Genomic DNA, 23,266 nt, shown 5'->3' on the forward strand with positions numbered 1-23,266 from the left:
TGGGGGACCCCCGGATCCTGACCGTGCCCTCCCGCCCTGGGGGACCCTGAATTCTTCATACTTCAAGGGTCCTTAACCACGATGCATCCCCCTAGAGAACCACAAAACACTTTTCCAAGGCTCCACACTGCCCGAGGCACCTCATCACCCCTGCGCTCTCTACACAAAGTTTGCCAGTTGTTCCAATAATGCCTTCGATGGCATCTCCCTCTGTCTGTGTGGTGACCCAGGGTCACGCTCTGCACGTAGGCGTTCTGTCCCCCTAGTCGCCTCCAATCCAGGGCCCCCCTCGCTCTGCGTCATCACGTCATTGACATTTCTCCGGAGTTCAGGGGAGCAGGTGTGTGCAAGCCCTCAGCGTGGACTTGCCTGGCCTCCCCTCCGATTGGGCCCAGAGCGTGCGTTTTGGCCGGAGCCCTGCCCGGGACTCGTGCTGTCACCGCGTCCCAACACTGGTGATGCCAGTGTGGACCGCCCAGCCGAGGGGGCGACTGCCCGGCGTCTCTGCCATGATGTCATTATTCACTCCTTGCGGTTAGTAAGTAATTGTGGGGAGATGCGCCGAGGCCAGGAGACATTCCGCTCCCCGTCAGGCTCACACCCGCTCAGGCTGGCACCCGTAGGTGATTCGGGCACGAATCACTTATCACTTGGAGGGCTGCCAAGTGGTGGCGTCCACTTCACGGACTCCCGCAACGGCTCCTACAGTCTCTTCTCTCTCATCAGTGTGGACCCCGTAGATTTTTATTTTATTCAATAGCTTTACAATCTATCGCCGTCATTCTGAGGCTCAAATGGTTTCACGTTTGGCCGCTGGGACCCTCCCCCCCCGGCGGGGGGGGGGGGGGGGGGGGGGGGGTGGAGCACTTTCTTACTCCAGAACAGCCAGACGCTCCAGGCCCAGCCGCACTCCCCTGGCCCCAAGGCTGGGGTCAGACATTGCTCCGAAGGTTCTGGTTTCCTTTCTCGAGAAGCCTCCGGGCAGCTGCGTCCCCGTCCTCCTTTTCTCAGCCCTACGAGGCGGGGGGGCAGCGGCTTCAGAGTTGCCAGCCCACAGCCCGGCCACCAGCAGCCTACAGAGAAGTGGGGTGTGGTGGGGTCTCTCTGCTCGCATGCGGCACGGCCACAGCCCGGGGGGGCAAAACCTCTGCCAGCCAGTTGGATTTCTCCCTTCCCTTTCGTGGGCTCGTTCCGTTCCTTGGGGATACAGCCGGCCTCGCTTCCTTCCACGGGGACCACGTTTGGGACTCTGTCTGTTCCCGTGGACTTCGCTTTGTGTCTCAAGTACTTCACGCACCGACAGAGCTCCAAAGGGACAGACGGGCAGCCCAGGAAGCGCCAGCCCTCGTGGCCCCTCCGTGGCCCCGGCTGTACCGGGCCGGCCTCCCGCGTGGCCGCCTTACCCTTCCTGAGCCTTCTTCTGGGAAAGGAGCAGAGAGCCGCACACGTGTCTTTAGCGTGTCCTCCCTTGGGGCCACCAGACGCGGGCCCTTCTCCTGCCCCGTGCTGTCAGAACCCAGGGGTCTTCGTGGGGTCGTGAGGACACTGCCCTGGACCCAGGGCTCCCCGGGTGCCACGTGCCTTTTCTCAGGGCAGAGCCTCCGATGAAGGCTGCTGAAGGGCGTGGACACCCCTGGCCGGGTGCTCCCGGCTCTGGGGCTGCTGAGGGACCCCGCCACGGGCCAGCCTGGGGCTGGAGACATCGGTCCTTCCGTCATCTCTGCTGCCGGAGGCAGTGGAGGGCAGACGGCTGGTTCCCAGACCGGGGGGACGTAGGAGCCCCACGGAGAGGCCACTGGAAGGCAGGCGTCCCCGGCTGCCCAGCCTCCCGCCCGCCCCACCCCCACAAGGACACCTGTCTTGAATCCCAGGTGGGAATAAGGCGGGTCAGCCTCCTCCAGTGACCCCGAGGGCCAGTCTCATGCAGCACCCACAGTGTGGCCCCCACATTTTCTCCACCCTCCTCCTGACTCCTGACCCCCGGTCCCACCCCCAGAACTTCACCGGGCTGGGGGAGCCAGACTCCGTTCGCTGCGACACCCGGGAGCAGCTGCTATTGAAGGGATGTGCAGCTGACGACATCATAGACCCCGGGAGCCTGGCCGAGACCTACGACGACCAGGAGGGCGTCCAGAAGCAGCTGTCCCCACAGAAAGTGACACTCTACCTGAGACCAGGTAGGCGTGGCCTCGGCCACAGATGAGTAGCATGTGTGTCGGTTGCTCTGGGTGCCAGGGCCGACCGATGGCACAAGGGTCCGTGTGCCAGGTCGGACAGCAAGGTGGGCAGGAATCCAAGGACGGTTGGAAACCCCAAGGATGGAGTCTGAGCACCCCCGTGGCCCCATTCCCTCTGCCTGCAGGAGGGCGCCCCCACGCCCACCACCTGTGGCTATGTGCCTCTGCTCTGCGTCCTTTCCAAAAGCGAGAAGCAACCATCTGGGAAACACTCTTCTGTCCCTGTCTCAGAATGCCAGGTGCTCTTGGCAGAGCAAAGGCTCTGATAAGTCCTGTAGCCAAGGAACTCGAGTGACTGTTTAAATCAGTGTTGCTCAAACTGACTTGACCGCAGAGCCCTGTCAGTGCCCTTTGGGAAGGTGGCTGTGGTGGAAGGAGCAGGACCATGCAGTGGACAGGCCAGGGCAGGACGGGGTGGAGTCTGTCCCTCAGCCTCACCTCTGTGATGGCAGTCCTGCAGGGAGCTGGGGGCTGGAAGCGGGACAGAGAGACAACTCGGTCACGCCGTCCCTGATCTTTGGTGATTTATTGAGCATCTGCTATGTGACGGGGCGCCCTAGGTCTGGGACAAATAAGCCAGCAATCACATGAGAACGTGTTGTGACTCAGACAGGGGCCAGAGGGGACGTGATCGGGAAGGGGGCCTGCACCGGGATGGCTGGGTTTGCCCCATGCTGGGGGCGCAGAGCGTGGCTTGCAGGGACAGCCAGGTAGACGTGCATCTCGACAGCGCCTGATGAACGAGCGCTCAGCGGTGTGCGTGTGTCCGAATGCCCCATCTAGCTGGGCGCCCTGTGACTCGTCCGCGGGCCACGGAGAAGGGGGCAATAGTGAACATTTCGGGACCTGTGGGGGGCAGGTCAGTGCCCCTGAGATGCCTTCTCTCTGCCCGGTCCCTACCGACAGGTCAGGCGGCTGCCTTCAACGTGACCTTCCGGCGGGCCAAGGGCTACCCCATCGACCTGTACTACCTGATGGACCTCTCCTACTCCATGCTGGACGACCTCATCAACGTCAAGAAGCTGGGGGGTGATCTGCTCCGGGCTCTCAACGAAATCACCGAGTCGGGCCGCATCGGTGAGGCTCCCCCCCTCAGTCCTGGCCGGCCCTTGCTGCCCCGGGGCCTCTGCCAGGCAGGGCACTGGGGGGGCTTGCCAGGGCCCCACGCAGGCCACCCCGGGGGCCACCCCCGGGCGCTGTCAACGCCATCCGGCCCTCCACCTCCTCTCCTTCCTTCTCCTTTGTTTTCTGTTATGTTCAAAAAACAAAACCTCTACTGTGCTACTCATTAAAAAAACGAAAAGTCAGCAGAGTAGGCCGGCCGCACAGCAGTCACGCCGGCAAAGACAGAAGCCGGCAAACTGTCAGAGTCCTGACCTGCACCGACTCACTTGCCACGTGCGAGTCTCGGGCACACACGTGCGTAAGGCAAAGGAGACGCCTGACTCCCCCGTCTGCCTCCTCCCGAGCCGTGTGCAGGGACGCACGGGCACACCCTCCATCCGTGCACATGCGCTCACACACCATGCGTGCACGTGCTCACACTCGTACACGATCACACTCGTACACGATCACACTCGTGCACACGTGCCCTGCTGCGCAGTAGGAAAATAGAGGCTCCAGGGCGGGCTTCCTGCCCACCCCACTCGTCCCGCCCACCCCTCAGGCTTCGGGTCCTTCGTGGACAAGACGGTGCTCCCCTTCGTGAACACGCACCCCGAGAAGCTGAAGAACCCGTGCCCCAACAAAGAGAAGGAGTGCCAGGCGCCGTTCGCCTTCAGGCACGTGCTGAAGCTCACCAACAACTCCCACCAGTTCCAGACCGAGGTGGGGAAGCAGCTCATTTCCGGAAACCTGGACGCCCCCGAGGGCGGTCTGGACGCCATGATGCAGGTCGCCGCTTGCCCGGTGAGGCCCCGCCCAGCCCGGGTCCCCAGACCCACCCCAAAGGGAGACCTCCCCCAGCCCCGGTCCCCAGACCCTCACCAAGGGAGGCCCCGCCCAGCCCGTGTCCCCACCGCCCTCCCAGGGGGAGGCCCCGCCCAGCCCTGGTTCCCAGACTCCACCCAAGGGGAAGCCCCGCCCCTGTCCCCAGACCCCACCCAAGGGGAGGCCCCGACCAGCCTTGCTCCCCAGAACTCCCCCAAACCCAGGGAAAGGGAGCATCCCCTGCCAGGCGTCCCCAGGCATGTGCGCTAGGTGGCCGTGTCTGCCATCCCTGGCCCCAGCAGGCCTCCCCCTGCCCCCTGCTGACCCCGGCCTTCCCGCCTGCTGGTCATGATGTAAATGCACGACTCGACTCGGAGGATTCCAATCTCCCAGTGTCTCCTGCTGCACCCCAGACGCACATTTCCATTTCCGCGTGTTGTCCTGTGGACGACACGGGCCGCTAACGTCCCCGGGCTTGCTCTGTCCCTTTGCGTGTCCTCAGGTTCTGTCATCTTTTGTGTCTGCCACGTTTTTACATGGTAGTAAACATTTCCGTGAGTGTTTTCTTTCCTTCTGTGGGGTATTTCCCAGTCCCTGGTCTGAACCGCCACCGCGTCCTGTGCGTGGGCGCGGCCATCGGGAGGGTGTCCCGCAGACACCTCAGGAGCAGGCCACGGTGCTAGAATCCGGCCTGGACACGGGGACCCCGAGCCCCGCGGCCGGTCCCGGCAGAGGTGCTGTGTGTGAGGGGCCGCCTGGCTCCAGCCCCCACACTGCGCTCTGCCCACTGGGGAAACCGAGGCCGCTAACGCTGCTGTGTTCTCAGGAGGAAATCGGCTGGCGCAATGTCACTCGGCTGCTGGTGTTCGCCACGGACGATGGCTTCCACTTTGCGGGTGACGGGAAGCTGGGCGCCATCCTGACCCCCAATGACGGCCGCTGTCACCTGGAGGACAACATGTACAAAAGGAGCAATGAATTTGTACGTGGCCTTCTGGTCCTGGGAGGGAGTGGGCAGGGCGGGGCGGGGGGGGGGGCGGGGGGGGGGGGGGGGGTGGGGGGGTTGGGAGGGAAGGCCCACCTGGGCTCTGCCCCAGGGGAGCAGGGAGGCAGCGCTAGGGGTCCAGGGGGCTGGCGCAAGGGGGCCACACCTCAGGCGGGGACAGCTCCTCGTGGGGCACGCCGCCCCTCAGCGCGGAGAAGCTGGGCATCCTCTGGTCTGGAAAGGTCAGCACCTGTCACAGGAACTTGCCCTCACCTGCAGTGGATCGAACTGCACCACGGAATCGTCCGGGGGTGGGAGGCTGGGCCTCTGGGCCCCAGGTGGGAGCGGCCGGATGGCCTGGTGGTGTGTCCCTGACCCCCCGGGACCGGCTGACCAGGCGTCTGTCTCCCCACCAGGACTACCCGTCGGTGGGCCAGCTGGCTCACAAACTGGCTGAAAGTAACATCCAGCCCATCTTCGCCGTGACCAGGAGAATGGTGAAAACCTATGAGGTCGGTGGCATCGGGTCCTGAGCAGCAGGGCGGGCACGGGCACGTGAGTGGTGCTGGCACCCTGCGTCTCTACGGGCTGAGCTGCGCTTGGGCGGGCGACAGGCGACGGCAGGCGGGGGTGCCCACTCTGGGCCCTGTGCGGTTGGAGGAAGGAAGAAGGGTGTTCTCTGTTGGTGAAATCCAGTCACCGTGTTTCCATTTTTGCTACAACATAGAAAGTCTTTCTGCAGAGCAGAGGCTTCCTTCTTGTTTTATGTCCCGATACGTTTGAGCGTGAGCGGTTCACGCATTTATCAGGCACATGTGGGCAAGCGCAGGACCTCAGGCCGGCGGGATTTCACCAGGAAGCACCCCCGAATACTCTGCAGAGCCCTGGGCCCCCCGCCAGAGCTGCCCCGCCCCTCAGAAGCCAACTCTCTCGCACACCGACACTTCCTTCTCTGCTTTGGGAACCCTGGGTCTGTCCTGATTTCACGGAATTACTGTTCTTGTTCCATTCTTCTAGAACATGGGGAACTTTCTGTTCCTGGGGCAGTTTCTCTTCCGTCCTTCCTGCCCTCGGTCCGGCACCGTGTTTGTTTTGCGTGTGCACACAGCCGGCTCGAGCCGGGTGGGCCTCCTCTCCGCTCTGCTGGGAGAGCACCTGCCAGCCCCTCCCCCTCCGTGGGAGGCGTGGGGCGCTGGGGAGGGGGCGGCGCAGAGTCAGCAGCTCCTGCTGTCAGTTCTCCAGACTCCAAAGGAGGACAGGACCCTGCAGGGGACACAGGGGAGCGGGAGGGGCAGGTGTCTAGGAGCCGTCCTGGGGCAGGCGGGCAGTGGGAAGCCTGCCCGACCACAGGGACAGTGGCTCCGTGCAGGGCCGATGGCCGGGGGCTTCGTAACAGAAGATTGCCCACCTGTGCTGGCTGCGTGAGCATGGGCAGGTCGGGACCTGGAGGCCATTTTACCAGACGCAGCAGGTCCCAGTAATTTGCTATTGGGGCAGGACAGTGTGGGGATGGAGTAGAAGCTGAAGCAGGAGATTTGAATCCCAAACCCACCAGCACGAACAGTGCCCTGGCAGATCTGAGCCTGTTTCCTGACCCCGACTCATGGGGCTCTGGGTGAGGGACATCGAGGTGACCCAGAGCCTGTGAGGAGAGCATTTGTGGCACTGTCCTTGGTACACCCGCACCAGAGTGGAGGCAGGTCAGAGGACAGGAGCCCGGCTTCCCGGAGTCACGGTGGGGTCCCGCCCCGGGGGTGAAGGGGAGAGGGCAGCAGAGGCCAGAGGGCGTTGGTGGCCAGGCTGTGAGAGTCCTTGTGGGCTCCGTGGAGGTGACTGGAGTCTCTCCGGGGAGTTACGGGAGGGCGTTGGGTCAGAGAAGTGACTCAACCATCAGTTCTGTAAGTGAGCCATGATGCAATCTTCCGGGAAAGGTAGTGTGAGGGGAAGGAGGGAACACAGAGCTGTCCGGGCGGTCCAGGTGCGCCGCGCTGCCCACGTGCAGGTGCCACGGGACCAGCTGACCTGGGTCCTACTGGAGCCCGTTATTACAGTCCTGCTTAACAGTCTTTTTAAAAAAAAAAAGTTTAAGTTCATTTATGTATTTTGAGAGAGAGAGAGAGAGAGAGAGAGCATGAGTAGGGGAGGGGCAGCGAGGGAGAGGATCCCAAGCAGGCTCCACGCTGTCAGTGCAGAGCCTGAAAAGGGGCCCGAACTCACGAACCGCGAGATCATGACCTGAGCCGGAGTCAGACACTTAACCGACTGTGCCACCCAGGCGCCCCCACACAGTCGTTATTAAAATTAAATTATATCAACACATTAAAGTGCTCAGAACCGATCCCTTCCTGGTGGTTTTGGCACGTCCTACGACTCTGTGCCCTTGGTTGTTTGCACCTGATACAGCCGCATGGTGGGGACACTCTCACGGCGGTGAGGCGCGCTCTTCCCAGCTCTGCGTTCAGTGACGTCACGAGCTTGAACTCGGCCGAGGAGGCGTGTTCACAGCGAGGAAATCGGCAAGTGCTCAGCTTCTGAGCCACTGACCACACGCTGTCTAGACTGAACGCGATAAGATATCTGGTGGGGGACTCTCTGGGCCATTTTACGAGCAAGAAGGAAACTGGGGTGTTATGGAACCATGGGCTTCCGTGGCCCCAGGGCTGCAGCTGTGACCGCGTGGTCTGTTTACCTAACAGAAACTCACCGAGGTCATCCCCAAGTCAGCGGTGGGGGAGCTGTCAGAGGATTCCAGCAACGTGGTGCAGCTCATTAAGAACGCCTACAATGTGAGTCCCCCTGGCACTCAGCCGGGGTCCCTGGGGCTGTCGCAGGCACCCCGCCCTCCCTGCTGCAGGTCAACAGAAGGGTGGGCCCCACAGAAGTGCCCTGCCCCCTGGGGCCACCGTCAGGCCTCCTGGGCAACGGGCAACGGGCAAGAGCCCGGCTCTTCCCGAAGGGCAGCCACGCCCTCCCTGGGGATGGAGCGGCTCGTCCCATGCCCGAACCTCGCCTCCCCGATACGGAGCCCCCTTGTAGGCCAAAGTTCCTGGTGGCGAGAGCACCCGATGAGGGTGTCGAGTTACAGCCCTGTCGAGGGGGTTCTGTGTGCTCCATGTACCCTTGCAGAGCCCCTAACCCCCAGAGCAGTACCTCTTGAGCACCAGCCGCTGCCCAGTGTTTCTGTCTACACACCGATGGCACGGTCACCTGTCCCCGCTCGCTCACTCTGACTCTGTTCCTCTCTCTCCCTCTCTGTCCCTGTCTGTCTCCCACTCCCTTAAATGGGTTTCCCAGCTCCTACCCTGTGCCAGGCACTGGGCACTCAGTGGTGGGCGGGACTGTCAAGTCCCCGTTCTCATGGCTGCGTCTGTCCCCATCTGTGCCCTCCTGGCCTCTCGCGGGGCCATGGCGTTGGTAACCTCGTTCGCACCTGCACGGGGCACAGGACCTAGCGCCTCCCCAGCTCTCAGCGGGCGTGTGGGGGGAGGAGGGAGGGGTGAGAAATGGAGAGGCCTCAGAGCCATTGGCCAGGAAGGGCCCGGGGACAGCGGGAGGAAGCTCCCTAATCTGTAGCCGTTTTTTGCCGGCAGAAACTCTCCTCCAGGGTCTTTCTGGACCACAACACTGTCCCCAACACCCTGAAAGTCACCTATGACTCCTTCTGCAGTAATGGAGTATCACAGGTGGACCAGCCCAGAGGGGACTGTGACGGAGTCCAGATCAACGTCCCGGTGAGGCCCCATTCCGACTGTCGGGAAGGTTCTCTCCCAGGGACAGCTAGGAGTGCACCCAGGCCCACGGGGCAAGCACAGGGACAAGCAGGGGGTATCACCCTCGGCACACTGCTCAGCACAGGGCTCCCGGGTGCAGGAGGACAGAGGGGATGGCAGCGCCCCCTGGGGCAAGGTGCTGGGCAGTGCGTCCAGCAAGGGGCAGAGTTCCTTTCCACACACCTCAAGTCTGGTCCGGTTTCCTGATTTGTGGGTGCGTGTGTGTGCTGTGTGTATATGTGTGTGGTGTGTGTATATATGTGCGCTGTGTGCTGTGTGTTTTGCAGAGATACTAAAGCACGGGCAACACAGATGATTAAAGACATTGATATTTAAGTTATTTCCATAATATTTTGAATTTATTATGACCATGAGAATTAAATTTTCTCTTTTTCTGGCTGTGAACTGATATTCAGCAAAATACTGCTTTTCTTGCAGTTTTAAAGGTGACATTGGAATTCCTTCAGCTATGTTACTCGCTAAATGTCGCACAGGAATTTTTGCTGAAGTATCTCCCCTCACACTGGGTGGACCCACACAGGGATTTATTCAATCTTATGATTGGTGATTGCTTCTTATATATTTTTCCTGATACTTCTGCTCTACCTTCGTGGCCCCAGTGGCAATTCATTTAAGTTGGTCTGGGCCGTGCCTTGCTTTTGACAAGCCGGTGCCCCCCCCCCCCAGCTCTGTGCTGGCTGCCCGCGCAGGGAGGGTGGTGGGGCTTTGTGCTGTCACACCCGGTTCCTGCGGGGCCTGTATTCGGGGTCAGAGCACAAGTCCATACCCAGGATCTAGGGCCTCCTGTGGGATTCTGGCATCCTAGCATACCAGACATAAGGAGAAAATATACGTCCTTTTAAGTCATGTAATCTCCTTATTAACACGTGTGTGATAAAAAAATTCTAGAGAGCCCCCCCCCGCCCCAGCCGGAGTCCAAGCGGCCAAGCGGGAAGGGATGGGCGCGGGGTGGGGGGGGGGGAGGAGGTGGGCAGGGCAGGCTGGGCGGGGCTCGGGTGAAAGGATGGGCGGGGCTCGGGTGAAGGAATGGGCGGGGCTACGGTGAGGGGATGGGCGGGGCTAGGGTGAGGGGATGGGCGGGGCTAGGGTGAAGGGAGGCGAGGAGGAGCTCGGGTGAAGGGATGGGCGCGGGGATCGGGACGCGCTGGCGGGGCTCTGGTGGGCCTGCTGCCCCCACGTTCTGGCACCGCGGACGCCGGCTCTCCCGACGCCCTCTCTCTTTTCTCATGTCAAGTCCCAAGTCCTGGAGAATCGCAAGGTGTCTCGTGTTCTTCCCTCTTCCGTCCTCCGGCTCCGGGGCCCCTGCAAGGGCCCCTACAAGGGCTGGTACTCTCCAGGCCCGGGACCAAGCACACACCCCTTGCCTACTCGGGCCTGGCCCCGGGACAAACCCCTACGTGCAGGCGGGGGCGAGGACACGGGAGCGGGGTGGGAGCCTGGTGTCCCGGCCTTGCCTGAGCCCCGCTCTTCTCCACCGCAGATCACCTTCCAGGTGAAGGTCACGGCCACAGAGTGCATCCATGAGCAGTCCTTTGTCATCCGGGCCCTGGGCTTCACGGACACGGTGACCGTTCACGTCCTTCCCCAGTGCGAGTGCCAGTGCAGGGACATGAGCCAGAACCGCGGCCTCTGTGGTGACAGGGGCTCCATGGAGTGTGGCATCTGCAGGTGAAGTGGTGCGGGCAGGTGTGGGGCAGGTGTGGCCCAGGGCCGCAGCTCTGGGAGAAGGGGGCCTGACCCGGGGCCCCTCCCGCTGCAGGTGCGACGCCGGCTACATCGGGAAGCACTGTGAATGCCAGACGCAGGGCCGGAGCAGTCAGGAGCTGGAGGGCAGCTGCCGGAGGGACAACAACTCCCTCATCTGCTCGGGGCTGGGGGACTGCCTGTGCGGGCAGTGCGTGTGCCACCAGAGCGACATCCCCAACAAGAGCATCTTCGGGCGCTTCTGCGAGTGCGACAACGTCAACTGCGAGCGCTATGATGGCCTGGTCTGCGGGGGCAAGGGTGAGCAGGGGTGAGGGAGAGCTGGGGTGAGGGGGAGCGGGGACGCGGATGGAGGGACGGGTGGACCCGGGTAGAGCCAGGTAATCGGGGCCGAGGATGGGAGGGGGGAAAGGGGGAGGGGCGGACCCGGGGGGGGGGGCCCCGCGGGAGCGGCGGGGGGGGGGGGCGTGGACGGGAGGACCCAGTGAGCCCCATGCAGCCGCCTGGGGCTAAGCAGGTACAGACAAACAGGTGGACGGACGGACGGGTGCGGGCCGGATGGGCGGGGCCGAGTCTCGGCTGCTGTCCTGCAGAGCGGGGCACCTGTTCCTGCGGCAAGTGCTCCTGCAACCCGGGCTTCGAGGGCTCCGCGTGCCAGTGTGACAGGTCCACCCGGGGCTGCCTGAACCCCGATGGCTTTGAGTGCAACGGGCGCGGCCGCTGTGTCTGCAACGTGTGTGAGTGTGACACCGGCTACCAGCCGCCCCTGTGCCTGGAGTGCCTGGGCTGCCCGTCGCCCTGCGGCCGCTACTTGTGAGTGCCCCGCCCCGCCTGCACCCATGCTGCTCTCCGGCTCCCGGGTCCCCGCAGCTCTGCCCCCGGACTCCTCCGGGAGCCCCTTCCTCCTCCCCGAAGCCTTCGCCCGTGTCCCCCCACCCGCGGGCCCTCCTGGCGCCTGAGTCCTCGTGCACCTGCGCTCAGCCCCACGCTCCTCTCCTCCGCAGGTCGTGCGCCCGGTGCCTGAAATTTGACCCGAGCCACTCGGGGAGTAACTGTACCTCGGTGTGCGGGAATGTGGGCCTGCTGAACAAGCCCCCGGAAAAGGGGCGCACGTGCAAGGAGCGGGACGTGGACGGCTGCTGGATCACCTACACACTGCGGCAGCGGGTTGGCAGGGACAGCTATGACATTTACGTGGATGACAGCCGAGGTGAGACTTCCGGGGTGGCCACGATGTCTCCCCACTTAGAAGGCCGGCCTGGGGGGGTTGGCGAGTGTCCACAGCTGTGGTCCTCCTGCACCGGCCCCTCCCTGCCTCACCGGTGACACCTGAGAGGCGGTGCTCCGAGCCAGGGGACGGTTCTCAGGCTGGTTACCTCCTACTTGACAGCTGACTGGGGCTTGGAGCTGTGGGTCCCGAGAACTGGGCGAGGGACAGCTGTGTGAGGACCCCTGCGGGCTTTTGGAGATCCCCGCGCTGAGATCTCAGCCCTGGAGGGGGTCAGCTTTCCAAATGCTGCCTGCAGTCTGTCGCTGCAGCCCAGGGCCGTCCCTGGCCCAGTAATGGCTAAGGACACGAGGACGCCAATCCTGTTCTTGTGGGGTCTCACCTTCCAAGGGGATGGAGACACACTGGGCCAACACCTGAAATGCCAGTACCCGAGACAGCGCAGGACTGTGGTCAGGGTCAAGAGGTGCAAAGACGGGAGGGGGGCGGTGCCCCAGAGGCCAGAGGTCAGAAGGTCTCTGGGAAGAGGACCCTTGCAGCTGAGACCGCAGGATGAGGGCAGCCACACAAAGCAAAGTGAAGGCTGGGGGGTCAGAGGCCCTTGGCGCTGGGTCTTTACGGGCCCCGGTGAGTCCCAGGAGGCATTTGGGTCTCTCTCCAAACATACCAAGAGGCTGTTGGCAGTTTTCAGAAGAGCGAGGGACAACTCTGAGCTGCATTTTCGGACGCGGACCCACAAAAGGCCTCTGCGTGACGCAGGCACCGAGGCGCTGACAAGGATAGGTGTGGAGGTGGCGGGGGCGTGGGGACAGAGCCTGCGCTTGAGTGGAGCATGGGGACGGGGTCGGGAGCAGCGGATGGTGTGTGGGGGTCGGGTCAGGTTTTAGGGGGCACATTGGGTGACGGTGACAAAGCACGTGTGGGTGTTGGGACTTAGGGACACCGATGCCCTTTGGGGTACGTTCTGGGGTGGCCCCCAGGGGCATTCAGGGCACACAGACGCTCAGCACCCCACTCCTTTCCTGCTCAGAGAGGTTGAGGGGACAGACAGAGGCTGGGGGGCCGAGGCGCTCAGGCGAATGCAGCAGGTGTGGGCAAGCCATCCGCCAGTGCCCAGGCGGGACTGAGACCCGCACCCAGCTCCCCTCCCCGCGGTGGGAACCCCAGAGGGGCAGGTGGGGCTCAGGCCCTCTGTGTGGCCTGGAGCTCACAGCCTGAGTCTGGGGCTGCGGGTTCCGGCCTGCCAGGGTGGACACCTCTCGCCAGGTTTCTTTGATGGGCAGATTTGGGTCACACGTGGTTTTGTGCACCCTAGGCCAAGTTGTTTAACCTCTGTAGGATGCCGAGGCCCGCTAGAAAGATCAGGATGATGGAGCACATGAAAACACGGGCACCCAGGGTCAGGCAAATAAGGGCCCTGTTCCCCGGGTCAGGGGCTGAGGCCTGACACACTGCAGCCCAGAGCCCTGGAGGAGGAGGGGGGGGGCCCCAGGACGCCGCCATTGGTTTCCTCAGGCTTTCACTAGGCGAGTCCTCCTCCCTAACCTCTGCTACCGGGTGTGTCGGGGGCCTCAGGCACCGCACCTGCCTGAGTACTGACTCAGTCTCAGTAGGTTCTGGTGACGGGGCCACCGGCTGTCCATGGTGGCAGCTGGCTCAGGAGGCTGGTGTCCTGTCCAGGCTGCCCTGGCTACTGGCGTCCTGGCCCCACTTTCTTCCCGTGTGAACGAGGGGCCTTTAAGTTTCGTCCGGAACCGCAGGGCCTGGTCTGTGCCCTGCCCTGCCCCTTCCCTGGCCGGGGCCTGGGGCTGCGGTTCACTCCCCCACCTGTTGCCTTGATGGTGAGCCCAGGGGTGGGAAAGCTGTGTCCCCCTAAGCACTGGACCGTGTCCTGGGGCAGGGCACACGTGGGGCCTGAGACACTCATGAACGCGTACTTCTCCCTTGCCTCAGAGTGTGCGACGGGCCCCCAAGTTGCCCCCATCGTGGGGGGCATCGTGGCGGGGGTCGTACTCATCGGCATCCTCCTGCTGGGCATCTGGAAGGCTCTGACCCACGTGAGTGACCTCAGGGAGTACAGGCGATTTGAGAAGGAGAAACTCAAGTCCCAGTGGAACAATGTGAGTGGCTGTCCTGGGGGTCAGGCCCCCCCCGCCCCTGTGACGTCTGCCCACCTGTCCCCGAAGCTCATCCTTAGAGCTGGGACTGTGGGAAGGCCACCCCCACTCCTGGCTCCTTCTTCTCCTGCACTGACGAGTCACGTCGCTTTTCCCACCAGGACAACCCCCTTTTCAAGAGCGCCACCACGACAGTCATGAACCCAAAGTTTGCTGAGAGTTAAGAGCACTTGGTGAAGACAATGGTGTCTGAACCGACCAGATGGGACCACCCCCGAATCACATCTCCTCCATCGGGTCCTCCACGGACACAGCTTACGATGCTTGAACATTTCACCCATTAACCAAAAATCCACTGTTTTTTTCTGCTCTCAGAACAATAGATATGGCCAGGTGACAACAGGGACCCATCAGAAGGAACCGCCTCCCCCTTCTGATGTGTCTGACCTTTTCGGTAGAGACTGGAAGAAGGAATTGCTTGGGTCTTTCAAGGTTAGATACGTTTTCCCGCATAAAAGAGTGGTGGGCTCATTAAAGGCAGCACAAAATTTATTTATACTTGAACTTCTCAGGGTGTAAGGTTCCATCCCATTGAGTATGCTGTTTTTCAGTCACGTGTGTAGAAACAATTAATAAAACTTCAGAAGAGACTATCTGTGGGCTCTGTGCACACTTGGAGGATACGAGTCGACTGTGGGTCGTGCTGTGGGCGTCTGTTCTCTTTCCTCCTTCCTCACCTGCTGGCCTGTGTCCATGGCCCTCTCTGCCCCTGTCCCTGCCCCACCTCCTAAGCCTTCAGGGGCCGTGTGGGGAGCTGGGAGATGAGCGTCTCACCCCCCCCCCACCCCCAAGCTGTCTGCACCTGCTCCTGGGGGTGGGGCAGCGGAAGGCAAGCCGAGAGGAGCGTTTGTGTCTCGCGGGCTGGGCAGGGCTGACCTGGAAGTCCTGCCCGCCCAGCGCCACACGACTGAGTGAAACGGCCCGGTGTCGCGGGATCACTGTGCGTGTCGGTACCCAGCGGTGGTGCCCTGGACGCGCGAGTTCCCGCCAGTTGGCACAGGTCGGCAGGCTGGGTGTGGGCCAGGGTCGGAGCAGCGTAGGACACAGAGCTTAGAGCAAGGTTTAAAGACGTGAAGCCCAGCCCCTCGCACGCTGACCTTCGGCTGCCAGCAGTCCTCGCTGCTGGTGGTTCCTTCTGCCCCTCCCCCTCTCCCGCCAGGGCGTGGGCCCCACGCCGGCCGCTCCAGCATCTCCTGCCCGTTTGTGCCTCCGGGCCTCATGCCAGCCCCGGTGACAGCCGTCCTCCTCCTCCGGGGCGCACGCCTCCCCTTCCCCAGGCCGCCCCTGACGGCCCACCCCATCCAGGTCCCCTAGAAATCGGCCAGAATCGCGTGTCCCACTCCAGACCGGCCCTATTCACACGGCGCGTTTGAGACAGAATAGCAAAGTCGCCTCTTCCCACGCGAGGGGCGCCACATCCTCCCGGGCCTAGGAAAACAGAGCCAGGCTTTATTCTACTCCTCCGAAATGTTAAAAATCCAGTTGAACAAAATGGAATTGTGGTCACCCCCGGGCTCCCCACCCTATGAATGTTGGTGGCCCTGCCTGCCCAGTCGCTGTGACCTCAACGGCGCCCCTGTGTGACTCGAGCCCATCTCACACGTGGCCTGCCTGCCCAAGGTGCTTCCTCTCAAGCCCGGTCACATCCGAGGGACGTCGGGCATCTTTCCACCAAACTGCTCTTCCTCGGGGTCCCTTCCCTGTGCACTGTGTCTACACACACTGGGTGGCAATCTCACTTCCCCTTCTTACAACCAGGGCTGGAATTCTCTCATGGTGCCCCGTGTCCCCTCCATCCCCAGACCTCCAGCTGGGGTTCCCACTCACTCTAAAGGTACACACCTGTCTATGAGAAAAATTGTCGAGAAATAACTTCCAGGGGCGCCCGGGTGGCTCAGTCAGTTAAGCATCCGACTTTGGCTCAGGTCATGATCTCATGGTTTACGAGTTCAAGACCCGCGTCGGGCTCTCTGCTGTCAGCACAGAACCCCCTTCAGATCCTCTGTCCCCCCGTCTCTGCCCTTCCCCTGCTTGTGCTCACTCTCAAAAATAAATAAACTTTTTTTTCTTTTAAAGAAAGAGCTTCCAGGGGCGCGTGGGTGGCGCAGTCAGTTGAGGTCCGACTTTGGCTCAGGTCATGATCTCGTGGTTCGTGAGTTCGAGTCCTGCGTCAGGCTCTGTGCTGACAGCTCAGAGCCTGGAGCCTCTTTGGATTCTGTCTCTCTCTCTCTCTCTCTCTCTCCCCCTCCCCTGCTCATGCTCTGCCTCTCTCTGTCTCTCCAAAACAAATAAATGTTAAAAAAAAATAAAAAAGAAAAAAAAGAAAGAAAGAGCTTCCGGTTTTGGGACTGTTCTCTTTCACCTTCCTATTTATAGACGGCTTTGAGACTCAAGACCAAAACCATACATCATTTATCTAAGCAACTTGATGTCTGTTTCTAGAATATGCATGCACTTCAATGAGCTGACATCTAGTGGGTTTTGTTCTATCCCTTTTCAGTGGAAGGGATACCGTGAGAGTGTACCCTGGGTGTGTTTTGGCCGTTTCTCCTTCACCAGATCAGTCTTGGCATCCACGCGACCTGTCTCAAAACTAGGACGCTGCTAACCCCACAGGTCAGGTAGGGCCTAGCCCTCCCCCAACCACCTTCCGGGGCGGCTCAGAGCAGGGAGTGAGCCCGGCTTCCAGCTTTTGGGGGTCTGTGTGGTAGACAGTGCAGAACTGTGCAAAGCAAGCCCACCAGCCCAGATCCAGAATTCGGGGCTCCCGGACACAAGTCGGTGGCTGGTCTAGAGCAGCGGGTGGCAAACACGGGGTGAGAAGAGAGGGAAGGTGTCAGAATGACCTGGGTGCAAGCCCACGGCTTCTCTAAAGGCCTGATTTACGAGGGGGGGGGGGCAGTTTAGATTTCTTTCTCAGTCAGCACGACTGTAGGGAAAGTCTGTTTGGACCCAGAGCCTGATTTACAGCCCGCCGCCCCTGCACCGGGCGCCTGCTCTGGGAATGACTACCCTAGAGGAAGACCATCTCGTCCTTGACGTACTGATCAACTTTCCTGCTCCCCACGTTCCTTTACGACAAAACCCACGACTCCTGCCTACACGCTGCTCTACGATCTCCCGAGCTTTCGCAGGATGTCAAAAAGGATACAAATGTGGGGGCACCTGGGGGGCTCCATCGGTTAAGCCTCCAACCCTTGATTTCGGCCCAGGTCGTGATCTCACAGTTTGTAAGATCGAGCCCCACATCAGGCTCTGTGCTGACAGTGCACAGCCTGCTTGGGATTCTCTCTCTCTCTCTCTCTCTCTCTCTCTCTGCCCTACCCTCCCTCAGGTGCTCTCACTCTCTCAGGATAAATAAACATTTAAAAAAAGCATATAACTCTGGTAAAAACTGTTCATTCTCCGGAGCACTTCCTTTCCTGTGAAGACCGTGTTTCCCGGACAGCTGTCCTAACCTGGGCTCAAAGAAAACTCTCTTTCTTTCTTTTAGAGATTCTAACATTTTGTTCACTTTTGTTGACACCAAGTATCCCCGTGGGCCTGGAATGTCCCGGCCTTAACCCTGAAAGTCCTCCCTCCCAGGAAATCATGCAGTCCAGGCAAACCTGGACGGTTGGCCACCTCTGACATGGGTGTTTCTTCCACACCATCAAGCGAGTGACTCCGTTCTCTAAGGACACTGACTGCATGTCCCACAAATCGAACTTGATTCTGATACCAGATACCTGGACGTGGCATCAGATGCCACAGGTGAGGGGCTCAGTCCCACGGAACTGCTTCCCAGCCCTCAAATGCAATTCCAGGTTGTCACCTGTGCTTCAGGTAATCGGCTACAGGTCAGAGATCCATTTAATTTGCTAGGGTGGTTCACAGAACTCAGAACAGCTCCCGCTCTGGATTACCGGCTTATTGCAAAGGATGTGAACGAACAGCCAGATGGAGAGATGTGTACCAGGAACGGGGGAGGGGTGTGGGGCTTCTGCATCCTGGGGGCCACTCTCCCCACACCTCCACACGTTCCCCGACCCAGAAGTTCCCCCAACCCCAGTCCTTTGGGGGTTTTATGGAGGCTTCATTACACAGGCATGATTAACTTGTTGGCCACTAGTGACTATCCAACCTCCAGCCCCTCCCCACTCCTCTCTCCTCCGTCAGTGGGGTGGGATTGAAAATTCCAGCCTCTGCTCACAAGGTTGGTCCCCAGGCTTTGGTGCTTTCCAAAAGTCCCCTCTTTAACAGAAACTCAGATGCACTTGAAAGGATTGTTACAAGTAACAAAAGATACCTTCATCACTCCTGCTATCCAGGAAATTCCAAGGGTTTTAGGAGCTCTGTGCCAGGAACATTAAGACCAAATGTCAATTTTTGATCCTATCCTATATATCCCCACGACCCTAGCACCCCCCGCCCTGCCACAGACCTGCACCCGTGGGGGGCACCTGGCTTTGGGTTCCTGACTTCTATTGTAAATGCTAACTGTGTGAGGGCCTCTTGCTGTATATGACCTGGGACCCTTTACTTGGGCAGGTGGGGGAACTAGAAAGGTTCGTGCTGGCAGCACTGGCAGCTCAGGGGGCTCAGCCTGGCCTGCACCTGCGGAGTGTCAAACGTCAGTGTCCCTCTCAGGCTCGGGCTTCATTGCTGGCGGGGGAGACCGCCTGCAGCACGGCCTGTAAGTGCGCCCCGGCCGTGTCAGTGCGCGGCGGGCCAGGTGGAGACTCCGTGACCCGGAGCCCCGCTTCTCAAAGGCTGTTTCCTCACCGCAGGCCCAACTTCACCTGCGCATTTGTTAGAGACGCAGACCCTCGGCCTGGCCGTAGACCTGCTGAGTCAGGGGCTCTGCGGTGAGCTTAACGGTCTGGCTTTGTCATGTTCTGCATGTGCTTCTGACGCATGATTGAGAAGCACTGGGCGAAACCGGAGGACGAGTCTAATCATGGACAGAACGGTGGGGTATGTGGGCGAGGAATACAGGTGTGTGCAGCGGGGAGGCCCCCTCGGGAGGGGTCGGCCCTGCTTGGGCGCCTTCTCTGGCAGGGCCGGCTGAAGCCAGGCCTGAGCTGATACCCCGAGGCAGTTTCTGGAAACACGGACTGTAGAATTGGTTGCCCTCAGGCCCTGTCCTGGTTGTGACATATTCCCGATAGTTTTCCAACGATCCTCTTGAGAACTTCGCACCTTGTGCCCGTGGGATGGAGAGGAGCTGGAGGGGACTCGGTTGAAGCCCCGCCTCCAAGTCTAGCCCTGCCTCTGGCTGGCGGCGTGGCCTTTAAAAAGCTGTTTCCTGTCTTGTCAAATTATGGGTGGAGGGTCACTAGAGCCCCCTCTGCCCGCTTCTGAAGACTCTGAGAGGCTGACACAGAAAAACACTTTAAGAATCGAGACCACTCACAGGGGATGGCTGACCAGAGTGTTCCGGGTCTCACGCCTGAGTCCAGGCCCCACACGGCAGGAACCAGGACCAGCTCCAAAACCCAAGCAGGTAAGAGCTCCTTGTAGCTCTCTCTGGAGTCGCCGCGCGTCCAGGTGCGTGTTCTGTAACATCCCTTGATCCAGCCATGGAAAATGGGCTCTGTCCATCCCTCCCTCCGCCCCAGAGGCCCTCGGAGCCCCCGCCTATCCAAGAGCTCCTAAGATCCCTCCAAGGCCATCCAAAGTCCCAGGCCCTCAAGTGCTCCCTGTGTCCTCAGCTGATCACAAAGATCTAATGTGTTACCTGCTTCAGGTAGTAGCTTTGCTCTTTTTTTTTACAGGGCCTTTTGGAAGTAATTCCTTAACTTACTAAGAGGAATGTACTCTTTTTTTTTAATGTTTATTAATTTTTGAGAGAGAGAGAGAGAGAGAGAGAGAGAGAGAGAGAGCATGTGCATGTGCACCAGCATCATCTGGGGAGGGGCAGAGAGAGAGGGAGAAAGAGAATCCCAAGCAGGCTCTGCACTGTCAGCACAGAGCCCAACACACAGCTCAGTCTTAGGAACCATGAGATCTTGACCTGAGCCCAAACCAGGAGTCAAATATCCAACCCACCAAGCCACCTAGGTGCCCCAAGAGGAATGTACTCTTGATGACAAATAAAATCAGATGGCAGGCACACTGACCACAAATAAAAACAACTCTGGTGAAAATGCCCAGCAAGCCACTCCCATATGCACAACTCCAGGGTGGGGACCCTGGAAATGTGGAATCACCATGGCTCTGGATTCCACCCAATGACCAGTCTGGTGTTGGAGGACAGCCTTTCCCATCATGTAGGATTTGACCATCACTTCCCCTAAATTGATGCCGTTGTGACTGTGCGGTCTGATTCTTTGGCTATCTTTCTTGGAAAAATCATACGCTCTTTTTAAAAAAATTTTTTACGTTTATTTATTTGTTTTGAGTGCGCGTGCACACGAGCCAGGGAGGGGCAGAGAGAAGGCGAGACAGAATCCCAAGCAGGCTCCATGCCATCAGCACGGAGCCCGATGTGGGGCTGGAATCCATGCGCTGTGAGATCATGACCTGAGCTGAGATCAAGAGTCGCAGACTCAACCGACTGTGCCACCCGGGCGCCCCAGTCATACGCTTTTAATTGCACGTGGCCAAGAGGAGTCATTCCGTTTCTCTGAAAAGTTATCGCAGGTGTGCTTCTCCTGATGCTGCTTGAGTCTCTCCTGGAAGCTTAAAGCTCTTTGACAACTGAATGCAATTGAAGTAACGCTGCCACTTCCTCCCCGCTTTCAAAACAGGAAATGGACTCTAGATGCCAAGTATTTTTTGAACATCCACGTTGTTGAAATGTTGCAGAACACAGTTGGGTTTTAAAATGCTACTGTTGGGGCGCCTGGGTGGCGCAGTCGGTTAAGCGTCCGGCTTCAGCCAGGTCACGATCTCGTGGTCCGTGAGTTCGAGCCCCGCATCGGGCTCTGGGCTGATGGCTCGGAGCCTGGAGCCTGTTTCCGATTCTGTGTCTCCCTCTCTCTCTGCCCCTCCCCCGTTCATGCTCTGTCTCTGTCCCAAAAATAAATAAAAACGTTGAAAAAAAAATTAAAAAAAATAAAAATAAAATGCTACTGCTGGGTATTAAAAAAAAATGCTATTGCTGGGGCGCCTGGGTCGTTCAGTTGTTGGTTAAGCACTCAACACTTGATCTCAGCTCAGCTCTTGATCTCAGGGTCATGAGCTCAAACCCCACGTTGCACTCCACCTGGGTGTGACGCCTCCTTAAAAAACATGCCAGTGCTGATGGCGCCGTTTCAAATGCAGCAGTGTCCACGGAGTCTTGGTTTACAAACGTCCAATGTCCTTCGACCATCATTAAATTGTTTGTTGTGTGTTTGCGTTGTTAGGACGAAAACGTGTTGGTTTCTGGGGCCATGTATTTAAACCCAGGTAGGTGTTTATTCCATTTCCAGTGGAAATGGAGCTTTTAAACGTCTGTTTACCTAAACAGCAGATCCAAGTGGAGATATTTGGAGGTATTTGCAGTAGGAGAAGTGGGTCAGTTTACTACAGTTAAGGGGCCTTTGCTGCCTTACCCATACAGGAATCCTTGTCACTTCATGAAAAGTCTGAACAAAGTTGAAGACATACTCATTAAAACATTCAACGCTGGCATCGACACGATGTCACGGGCCGTGGTCTTCATCCTTTCATCCTCTGCGCCGCAGACCGAGACCAGCACCATGGGCACCCAGGCTAACTTGGGTCTGCCCTGAAGTGGAAGATGGGAAGAGCTAACGCTGAGGCTGTGGGTCCTCCCTGTGTGTGATCTTGTGATCTCATGATGGTCAGTACTGCTGTGAGCTCACAGAGACTGAGTACCTGGGTGGGGGGAGGGGGGTCATAGAGGTAGAACCTGGCCAGGTTCATTGTTAGCCCTTGATGCACCTCTTTCTTCTAGCCCTGAGACCTTGGCCAGTTATCCACCCCCTCTGGGTGCTTTTCCATGACGGTATGACGGGACAGAGATGATGGGGTGCTGCCTTCGGTCCTTGCACACAGAAGGAGGCACAAATACACAATCACCAACTACTCTTTTGATTGAGAACAGTGCTTGCACCCCGGCCCTGGAGGTTAAAGGCAAGCTAAACTCTAAGGGCTGTGGGCCCCCCATTCCGGGGGGGGGGGAGGCATGGAAGCTTCCAGGCCACACGTTGGTCTTGATCCTCACGTTAGACTGCGGAGCTCGCCGGAGTTGCCGCCGAGGCAGGTGTGGGGCAGCAGTGCCACATGCCTGTGAACAGCGTGGGGGCCGGGAACAGCAGGCTGGCGGGTGGCCCACCGTGGGCCCCGCCCCGAGCCCCCCCCCCCCGGGGCCTGGGGGAGCCGGCGGTGCATGGCCCGCTTCCCCGGACACCAGCCACGTCCTCCTCCACTTTGGTCACGGAAACATTCTGCAGAGCGAGCGGCCTCCTGCAGTACGTATCCCTCCTCGAGCAGGCTCCCGAGAAGGCACCACGAGGGCCAAGGCTCTGTCGGGGTGTGGAGACGGGGAGCGGGCCCAGATGCGTCTCCGCGACCACACGGGGTGAAGCCCGAGGCTTCTCTCAGGTGACAGCTTCACTGCGAGCTGTTCTCTGTGAGCACAGGTCCCGTCCAGTGCAGCCCGGGCGCGGGTACCAGCCTGGCACCGACGGCGGCACTACCGGGCCCCGAGGCCACCGCACCGGACTTCCGCAAGGCTTTAGGGTCCAGCCCACCGCGCCCCCGACGCCCCTGAACGCCCCTTGAGGCCGCGCACGCGCACTGAGCCGCAGCGAGCCTGGCCCAGACTGCCGCTTTTCAGCCGCGCACGCGCACGCGCACGGAGTCCCGCCCCCGCCGCTCCGGAAGGCGGGGAACACAAGCCGCGGGGGGCAGGCCGGAGGGCTGGGGGCGGGGCGAACAGGGAATCGCGGCTGCGCACTCACCCCTGCCGCTCGCCCCGCCCACTTCCGGCGTGCTGCTCTTTCAGGGGGAGACTGACTAGCCCGTCCGCGGAGGTGGAGCGCGTAAGGCTGACGTCTGACGGACCGACGACCGACGAAAGGGGCCGCAGCCACCATGGCGTTCGGCGGCACTCGCGGGCTCGTGCCCCGCTGGGAGCTGCCTGTTGGCGTGGCCGCGCTGCTCCTGCTGCTCTTTTCGGTGACCGCCGCTCAGGAGCCGTCCGTAGCGGGTGAGGGGCTCGGGGCGGCTGAGAGTTTCTGGGCGGGGCTGGGAGGTGGAGAGGGCGGGGGGGGGCGGGGGGG

General features: G+C 60.2%; 2 protein-coding genes across 3 annotated transcripts in view; both read left to right on the plus strand.

Annotated features, from left to right (window-relative positions):
* Positions 1-14,644, plus strand: part of ITGB2 (integrin subunit beta 2) — a 24,308-nt gene extending 9,664 nt beyond the window's left edge. For both annotated transcript variants that reach the window (XM_040483752.1, XM_040483753.1), the window contains 13 exons: positions 1,997-2,177; positions 3,144-3,314; positions 3,904-4,145; positions 4,993-5,148; positions 5,568-5,663; positions 7,848-7,937; positions 8,742-8,882; positions 10,423-10,610; positions 10,702-10,946; positions 11,240-11,459; positions 11,651-11,856; positions 13,828-13,994; positions 14,153-14,644. In XM_040483752.1, the coding sequence (XP_040339686.1) occupies positions 1,997-2,177; positions 3,144-3,314; positions 3,904-4,145; positions 4,993-5,148; positions 5,568-5,663; positions 7,848-7,937; positions 8,742-8,882; positions 10,423-10,610; positions 10,702-10,946; positions 11,240-11,459; positions 11,651-11,856; positions 13,828-13,994; positions 14,153-14,215 (2,166 nt within the window). In that variant the 3' untranslated portion in view covers positions 14,216-14,644. The remainder of the gene's footprint in view (positions 1-1,996; positions 2,178-3,143; positions 3,315-3,903; positions 4,146-4,992; positions 5,149-5,567; positions 5,664-7,847; positions 7,938-8,741; positions 8,883-10,422; positions 10,611-10,701; positions 10,947-11,239; positions 11,460-11,650; positions 11,857-13,827; positions 13,995-14,152) is intronic.
* A 7,787-nt stretch (positions 14,645-22,431) lies between these two features.
* PTTG1IP (PTTG1 interacting protein) overlaps positions 22,432-23,266 on the plus strand; it is a 21,083-nt gene continuing 20,248 nt past the window's right edge. Inside the window, exons 1-2 of the mRNA XM_040483754.1 lie at positions 22,432-22,586; positions 22,990-23,193. Coding sequence (XP_040339688.1) covers positions 23,079-23,193 — 115 coding nt within the window. The 5' untranslated portion in view covers positions 22,432-22,586; positions 22,990-23,078. The remainder of the gene's footprint in view (positions 22,587-22,989; positions 23,194-23,266) is intronic.

This window comes from Herpailurus yagouaroundi, unplaced genomic scaffold, assembly GCF_014898765.1.
Source record: "Herpailurus yagouaroundi ecotype Mexico unplaced genomic scaffold, PumYag 162, whole genome shotgun sequence".
NCBI lineage: Eukaryota > Metazoa > Chordata > Mammalia > Carnivora > Felidae > Herpailurus > Herpailurus yagouaroundi.